Source organism: Equus caballus, chromosome 2, assembly GCF_041296265.1.
Source record: "Equus caballus isolate H_3958 breed thoroughbred chromosome 2, TB-T2T, whole genome shotgun sequence".
Classification (NCBI taxonomy): Eukaryota; Metazoa; Chordata; class Mammalia; order Perissodactyla; family Equidae; genus Equus; species Equus caballus.
Window position 1 is genome coordinate 29,206,930 of NC_091685.1, and position 7,452 is coordinate 29,214,381.

At 59.9% G+C, this 7,452-nt stretch overlaps 2 protein-coding genes across 19 annotated transcripts in view; one reads left to right on the forward strand and one right to left on the reverse strand.

Annotated features, from left to right (window-relative positions):
* UBXN11 (UBX domain protein 11) overlaps window positions 1-3,907 on the forward strand; it is a 22,952-nt gene extending 19,045 nt beyond the window's left edge. For 16 of the 17 annotated variants that reach the window (XM_023635424.2, XM_070250561.1, XM_023635425.2 and 13 more), the window contains 7 exons: window positions 208-419; window positions 709-786; window positions 1,755-1,872; window positions 1,997-2,100; window positions 3,345-3,418; window positions 3,500-3,640; window positions 3,719-3,907. In XM_023635424.2, coding sequence (XP_023491192.1) covers window positions 208-419; window positions 709-786; window positions 1,755-1,872; window positions 1,997-2,100; window positions 3,345-3,418; window positions 3,500-3,640; window positions 3,719-3,881 — 890 coding nt within the window. In that variant the 3' untranslated portion in view covers window positions 3,882-3,907. The remainder of the gene's footprint in view (window positions 1-207; window positions 420-708; window positions 787-1,754; window positions 1,873-1,996; window positions 2,101-3,344; window positions 3,419-3,499; window positions 3,641-3,718) is intronic. The other variant, XM_070250641.1, reaches the window with a different exon arrangement.
* Window positions 3,908-4,658: 751 nt separating this feature from the next.
* Window positions 4,659-7,173, reverse strand: SH3BGRL3 (SH3 domain binding glutamate rich protein like 3). Of its 2 annotated transcripts, XM_070246238.1 has the most exons (4): window positions 6,522-7,173; window positions 6,072-6,237; window positions 5,215-5,382; window positions 4,659-5,101 (listed from the first exon to the last, which is right to left on the reverse strand). In XM_070246238.1, the coding sequence occupies exons 2-4, from the start codon at window positions 6,117-6,119 to the stop codon at window positions 5,036-5,038; spliced, it is 282 nt and encodes a 93-aa protein (XP_070102339.1). In that variant the 5' UTR covers window positions 6,120-6,237; window positions 6,522-7,173; the 3' UTR covers window positions 4,659-5,035. The 2 variants fall into 2 exon arrangements, with proteins under 2 accessions (XP_070102339.1, NP_001229384.1); NM_001242455.1 differs by lacking the exon at window positions 6,522-7,173 and having other exon boundaries at window positions 4,662-5,101; window positions 6,072-6,224.
* Between the last annotated feature and the right edge of the window lie 279 nt (window positions 7,174-7,452).

Consider the following 7,452-nt stretch of genomic DNA (forward strand, 5'->3'; position numbering starts at 1 on the left):
TCTCTAACCCTCAGCTTCCTCATCTGAAAAATGGGGATGATTGTAGCCCCTGCAGCATAGCGTTGGTATGAAGCGAGAATGGGATAATACATATTAAACACCCAGCACAAAGTGAGCGCTCGACAAAAGATTGCTGTGGAAGCCAGGGCTGCTAGGGCACACGGCAGCCATGAAGAGAGGCTCATGGGTATCTATCCTCTTTGCCAGGGGACTCATTGGTGCCCCCCGAGGTGGACTTTGATAGGCTGCTGGCCAGCCTGAAGGATCTCAGTGAGCTGGTAGACAGTGACATGCAGGTGACACCAGTGCCCGGTGGAGTGCAGTTCCATGTCCTTGAGCCCATCCCACTGAAACTCTACCGGAATGGCATCATGATGTTCGATGGGCCCTTCCGGCCCTTCTATGATCCCTCCACACAGGTAGGAGTAGGGGACAGGGGAGACAGGCCTGTACAAACTCAGGCCACTCTGCTGCCCCACCCCTTCTCACCATTAGTTGGAGATGGTGGGTCCCAGGTCACTCTCAGCCCAGCTTACTCCACGGGCACCCAGGCTCATGTGCAACTTGCAGAAGCGCCCCCACCCAAGTCCTGGGGCTCTGAATATTTCCAGGGTGTGCCAGGGCCCAGGGCGTGCCATCCAGACAGGAAGCAAGGTGGGGGGCACTGCACAGGTCCAGCCAGGCCTCACCCTCCCTCTCCCCCTGCAGCGCTGCCTCCGAGATATATTGGATGGCTTCTTCCCCTCAGAGCTCCAGCGGCTGTACCCTGATGGGGTCCCTTTTCAGGTGACGGGCTGCTCCTCAAACCACCTACTCTGTGTGGGGATTTTGGAGGGGGGTGGGCATAAACAGCTTCCTCAGGCTTCATTCAGTCTGAGGCGGGAAGCCACTGTCTCATTTCAGGGGACCCCAGTCTGATGACTTGTGGGAGGAGGGTGAGCCTGAAGCCAGGCCGGGAAGGGAGTGGGGAGACTGCATGGCCACAGTTGCCACATCAGCAGGGGAGACGGCCTGTGGCTGAGCAGCAGGCAGCGCCCCCTGCTGGTACTCTCAAGGCACAGCCTTCAGCTGTGTGTGACCACTGCCCCTCCTTCCCAGCATTCAGGAAACCTTGACAGCCTGGGGTCCCTGAGGAGTCTATGCAAAAGTGGCCCGGCTTCCTCCAGAGGCTCCTGAAGCCATCTGGTTGAAGTGGAGGGCAGTGCTATGGGGGGAAAATGTTGGGACTAAGGGACATGAGATGGAGCCGGTCCCCTGCTGTGGGGGGTGGGAGGTGAGATGAGGATGCTGTGATGGGCATTCATGAGGCAGTGTCCCCGAGGGTGGCATTAGTTCCCCACTGAGGGCATGTGAGGGAGCGTGTGCCACCACGTCTTGGAAAATAGCATGAGTCATGACTGGAGGTGTGTGAGGCAGTCCATGCCAAGACAAGCTTTGCCCTCTCCTAACACCCCCATCCCTCCCCTCCCAGTCGGCTCCTGAGAGGGGCTCCTGAGGAGGATGTTAATAGTGTGGCTTCAGCTGGCATGATGAGGGGTGCCTGCAGGAAGAGCAGGGCCCAGGTGGGCAATAGCAGCATGAACCGTAGCTCCTCTGCTCTCTCCCAGGGCCTCAGTTTCCTCACCTGTAAAATGGAGATTGCACCAGACCGTCCCTTGGGCCTATTCCTGGGGCCTCTGTTTGGGAAAGGGAGGTGGGGTGCAGCCCAGGGCTGAAGAGCTGGGCCCGCCGCTGTCTCCCTTCCTTCTTGCCAGGTGAGTGACCTGCGCAATCAGGTCTACCCAGAGAATGGGCTGGACCCGTTCCCAGGTGAGGGCCGCGTGGTGGGCCGGCAGAGGATTCGCAAGCCCTTGGACAGGATGGAGCACCCAGGTGAGCTCAGCCTTGAGGCTGAGCTAGGTGGTGGGGGTGCTGTGCAAGACAAGCTCCAGGTGGCCTCCTCCACCATCACTAACAGTCCTTCCCCAGGCCAAGGCTTCCAATGCCCTCCCTATAGGCTCCAAGATGACTGCCGAGAAGTTTCTGAAGAAACTCCCCAAGTTTGTGATCCGGCAAGGCGAGGTGATTGATATCCGGGGCCCCATCCGGGACACCCTGCAGGTGAGGCCAGCCCTAGCTATCCCAGCCTTCTTAGGAGGCTTTACCATCAACCCTGGCCCAGCCTACCAGTGCAGTGGTTCATCTGGAGGCTCAGGCTTGGGGGCCCCTGAGGAGAGCCTAGACGGAGAGATGAGTCCCTCAGAGCTGTTCCACTGCTTCCCAGAAACTGGAGCTGGTGAGGGCTCTGGGCTGGGACCCAGAGAGCAGCTGGGTTGGCAGGGGTGTGGCTGGAAGAAGGGGAAAGTCAGAGTCTAGGCTGGGGGTTAGCCCAAGTCCCAGGCCACCCCTCAAGGTCCAGACCCAAATATCCAGTTCAGTCCTGGATACCCCTTTCTGGCCCTCCCAGAACTCTTCAACCTCTCTCCTCACTCCCCATCCTGCTGCTACTCCCTCTGAAAGGTACCAGACCTCAGTTTCCCAGGACTGCACATTTCACCCCATAGTGCCAAATGCTGTCTGACCTGTTGATCCCCAGAACTTTTCCTGACTCTATCCCTTCTCTCCATTCCCACTGCCTACCGCCTTAGCCTAGGCTCCAGAGCGTCTCTCCCAGACAAACGCAGGGGCCCCTCACTGGCCTCCTGCCCCACCAGCCATCCTCCTCCAGCAGCCTCTGTGCTCTTTTGAAAATGTAAATTGCATCTTGGCCCTTCCCTGTTGAAACCCTCCAGTGGATCTTGGGTGAGGCCAAGCTCTTATCTCAGCACCCAAGGCCATCTGTTGCTGGTCCTCTTCCCACCTCTGACCTTTTTTTCCCCCACTCCAACCTGATTCCTAGCTTCAGCCACTGGAACTGCTGACATTTCCCCAAATGTATCACCTCCTCTTGGAAGCCCTCACTGACCTGGGGATCTTTGCCCATGCTCTCTGGACTATCCCCCCAATTCCATTTCTAAGGACTCCTCACTTTTTAGTCATAGCTCAGGTGTCATTTCCCCAGGGAACCCTTCCCAGACTCATACTGGGTTAGGCGTCCAGCCTGGTCATGTCTGTGTGGGGTTCTGTCTCCCCCACTAGACTGAGGAACCTCAAGGCTTCTGGGGGGGAATAGTGCGGCCACCTCCCAAAGCTTCCCTTCCATTTCCTCTCCTTGGACCCCAGTTTACACAGAACATCCCCTCCCCGTTTGGCTCATTGGTTTCATCCATCCCGGACCAGGGATAAGTCCCCTCTAAGGGTTGAGGGGAAGGGTGTGACTCAGGCAGGACCCAGAGCTCTGTCCACTCTCCATCAACGGCTTCCAGAATTGCTGCCCCTTGCCTGCCCGGATCCAGGAGATCGTAGTGGAGACACCTGCCTTGGCTGCTGAGCGTGAGAGGTGAGGGCAGAATGGAGAGGCGAGGACCTTGGGGGTTGGGCTTTGGGGGAGGGTGGGCACTGACAGCCTCTGGGCCGGCAGGAGCCAAGAGTCACCCGACTCACCAGCGCCTCCGCTCTCCATGCTGCGCATCAAGTCTGAGAATGGCGAGCAGGCTTTCCTCCTAATGATGCGGCCCGAGGACACTGTCGGCGATGTGCGCACCCTGCTTGCACAGGCCAGGTGGGCATGGGGCGGGCTGGTGGCTGCAGGGGTCTCTGGCCCCGTGACCCAGCCTGATCCATTCTTCTGGGTCCCCAGGGCCGTGGACGCCACCACCTTCGAGATCTTCAGTACGTTCCCACCTACAGTCTACCACGACGACACGCTCACACTGCAGGCTGCAGGCCTGGTACCCAACGCAGCACTGCTGCTGCGGGTGCCCCGGGCCCCACCGCCTGCCCCCGGCCCCTGCTCCAAATAAAGCGCCTGCCCCAACATGGACACAGACACCGGCTGCTCCCTGAGTCTCTCTTGGCAGGGCAGCCCAGCTGGGCCGGGGGAGTGGGCAGTGCCGACCCACCCCTCCGTAACTTGATCCCCAGCTGGCTGGCCTGACTCTCGGTCTTTGTCCTCTAGATTCCTCCTTTTCCCCAGAAGGGCTAAGCCGATCCAGTGGAGGGAAGGTGATCCAGTGGAGGGAAGTGAATCCAGTGGAGGGAAGGTGGGCCCCCACCTCAGCCTCAGCTGGGGTAGCAGAGACTCATGAGTGCAACTGTGCAGCCAGCAGATCCCTGTGTGCAGATATGCACAGAACCACAAGCACGTGGGGACACTTCCTCAATGCTATGCACAAAGCCACTGTCCCCACTGTCCCCAAACTGGAAGAACTACAGCTGTGTACCCACTCCCATGACACACCCACACTTAACCAATCTGCTGGAACATAGGCAGACAGCCACATTACTACAGGCATGCAAATGTGCAGTACACACCAAGGCATAGGCGTGGCATGGACACCATCACATGCATGTGAACTGGAGAGGGACTCACCCACACTGTCACCAGAAACCACTGGTCCACACAGGTATGCATGTGCCGGCCATATATCCATACACATGCACTATCACACACACGTGCGCCACACAGAACAGCTTGACCCACCTGCCCACAGGAGCACGGCCACAGCACAGTCACAACTATCAGCCTTGCTCAAAGCAGGGACTCAAGATGCCCAGACCACACCAAACAGACACGGTGCTAATGGAATGGGACATTTAATTGTCTCTAGGGTGGTCCCAGGTTGGGGATTGCGGGGCCTTTGGCAGAGCCCTGGCTAATGGAACCAACATAGGTGCCCATCAGCCAGTGTCAGGCAGGGTGGCAGCCCCAGGGCCTGGCTGAGGACAGCCAGCACTTGGGCTGTTGCTTAAGACAATTTCTGAGACTAGTGGGTAAGGAATGTGGCCTTTGAATGGGGAGAGGGGGCAACAGGGGAGGAGAAGGGGCTTGGGTTAGGGGAGGGGCTCCAAGGCCAGAAGGTTAGGAATAACAGGGAATTGGTCACAGGGTCTTTCGTGGCTGGGCGGGCGATGCCTGGGGGGAATGTGGTGATGGAGTCGAGGGGGCCAGCTTGGCTTAGGCCAGTTTCAGGAACTCCTGCAGCGTGTTTTGCTCCACAGCCTCCACGAAGAGCTCATAGTCCTGGGGGAGGGAGGCAAGAGGTGGTCACCTGAGTGCTGGTGCTTTGTCTCAGGTGTGACTCTGGCTGGGGTCCTCCTACAACACTCCCCCACCCCCAACCCCTGGGCCCATACCCCACAGTACTGGTCCCCGTTGACAATCTGGGGTGGGGTGGCCTTAGGGTTGCCTGCCAAGGCTCGCATCTCATCCCGCAGGGCGTTGTCCTGAGAGATGTCCACTAGCTGGTACTGGATGCGCTTCCCATCCAGGATGCGTGTCACCTCGCTCTGCTGGGACTTGATCTGGGGGCAGAGGGCAGGCAGGGGTTAGCAAGCATGCTGGAGGACTTATGGGGGGAACCCTAGGCAGAGAGAAAAGGGCTGTGGCCAGGAGCTTTTGTCCCTTGTCTCCCTCCACACCCTGGGGGAGGTTCTGGCCACTAGGAGTTGGGAGGATGAGTCAGGCTTTCGGTGGTGCAGGATGAGAGTGGGACCACCAACCATGGGGGAGAGGAGTCAGAATGAAGGGAAGTGGGATAAAGTTCAGCATGGGGAGAGCCAGGAGCTCAGCGAAGGAAAAGCAGGGCAGGCCTGGGTGGAGGCTGGTAGGGGGCCACCCCCGCCCCAGGTTCAGTACACACACGGTGGAGGAGAGACAGGGCAACATAAGGCCGTGGTCAGGGTCAGCTGGTAGTGGGGGTGCAGAGAATGGATGTCCGGGTGACGGAGGATGGGCGTGGGCATCCCGTGGGCGCGCTGATGCTGCTGAGGACCCAGGATGCCCAGCGAAGGGGTTCAGGATGGGGATGTGAAGCCCACCCTTGGACCCCACCCAAGAGGCCGTGCCCACCTCGTCGCCCCCCTCGCCCCGCCCCCGCCCTCGCCCTCGCCCTCGCCCTCGCCCTGGGGGCGGGTCCCGGGCACCGGGTCCGGAGCACCGGGACTCGGCTGCCCGCGCTCTCCGGCAGCGCGGGCCCCGGGCGCGCACTCACTTCGCGGGAGCCGGTGACCGACGTGCTGTAGACGCGCAGGCCGCTCATGCTGCGGGTGGACGGACGGGCCGATAGGCGGACGGGAGGCGGGAGCGGCAGCTCTACGGCCTGGAGACGACGCCGCCGCGCTCGGGAGCGGTTTCCTTCCTGCTCAGCCCGCGAGTCACTGCTCTCGGGACCAATGGGCGGCGCGGGCAGGCGCGCGGCCGGGGCGTGGCTTGAGCGACCCCGCCCAGCGCGCCGCCGACCCCCCTCCCGCTCAGGGGCCGGACGGGCCCAGGACCCCAGTCCCTCGCAGTACCTCCCCCTTCGGCCCTCCCCCGATCTGGGGCTCACAGTTTGAGGCTGCCGAGAGACCCCGTGGCGGGAAAGGCCGGGAGGGCAGGGGCGAAGGTTTGGCAAAAGCCTGCTCCTCAGCCTCGCCCGGGTTTGCTGCACTCCACTACCCACCTCGGAGCCACGAGAGCACGTAGCACAGCTTGGCTTTGAAGGCTTATGCTGTTTCCAAACCTGAAGTTCCCAAGCTAGCGAACCTCGCTCCACGGAACCCCTCCCCACACCCTCGGGGGACACCCACACATGGCTAACTCCACGGGACAGGAGGCACACCAAAACAGGAACAGCCCCGCTTAAGAGATTTTCCCCACACTTCCTCTCCACTCAAATAGGCAGGTTTAGACAAGAAAGAGTGGTGGCTGAAGACAGGGCCACACCCTCAAGGAGCCAGATGGAGGCAAGGTTAAGAGGCTACTAGCTCTGCAAAGGGTGGCCGCAGAGGTTGGTGTCAGGACTCCGGGGAGCCTGGGCCCTTGCTAAAGATCCACAGCAGCTGGTCTCGGAGTGGCCCCAGCTCAGTTCCAACTCCCTGATGCAGATGGCACTTCAAAACTGCTCCTACTCCCAGCAAAAACTCAGGGGGGTTGGAGGGAGCAGACTCCAGCAACCAGCTCAGCTTTAGAGACTCAGCTCTCTGTCTTGGGTTGGATATGACACCCCTCGGAAGTCCCCCCAGGTCCAGGGCTCAGAGAGTAGTCCAGGAAGACAGCCCTAGCTCCCTGGGGCAAACCGTGCCCTGCAGTGCTTGGGGAAGCCACTTCTTCACAGCAATCCAGAGGCAGCAGACTTCCTCTCTCAGAGGATTACTGAAACTCCTTCCAATGACAAACTTGCTTTATGACTCAGGGCAGTTTCGCCCAATAGACAGCGGTGTGGGAAGAGATCTTATTTGTCCTCATAGAATGAGAGGGGAGCGGAAGTGGTAGAGATGTAGACGTGAGGCTGGACCTGCGAAAGGTCCCTTCTTGCAGCTCTCTGGGGAACTTGGCTAAACACCCAGGGTTTTGGCTCCAACAAGCCAAAATGAGGGGTGGAGTAGGGGATG

Coding starts and splice junctions, on each gene's coding strand:
- SH3BGRL3 (XM_070246238.1), bottom strand. CDS start 6,119: ATGAGCGGCCTGCGCGTCTACAGCACGTCGGTCACCGGCTCCCGCGAA. Junction 5,383..6,071: donor CGGTCACCGGCTCCCGCGAA/GTGAGTGCGCGC, acceptor CTCTGCCCCCAG/ATCAAGTCCCAGCAGAGCGA. Junction 5,102..5,214: donor ACGGGGACCAGTACTGTGGG/GTATGGGCCCAG, acceptor TCCCTCCCCCAG/GACTATGAGCTCTTCGTGGA.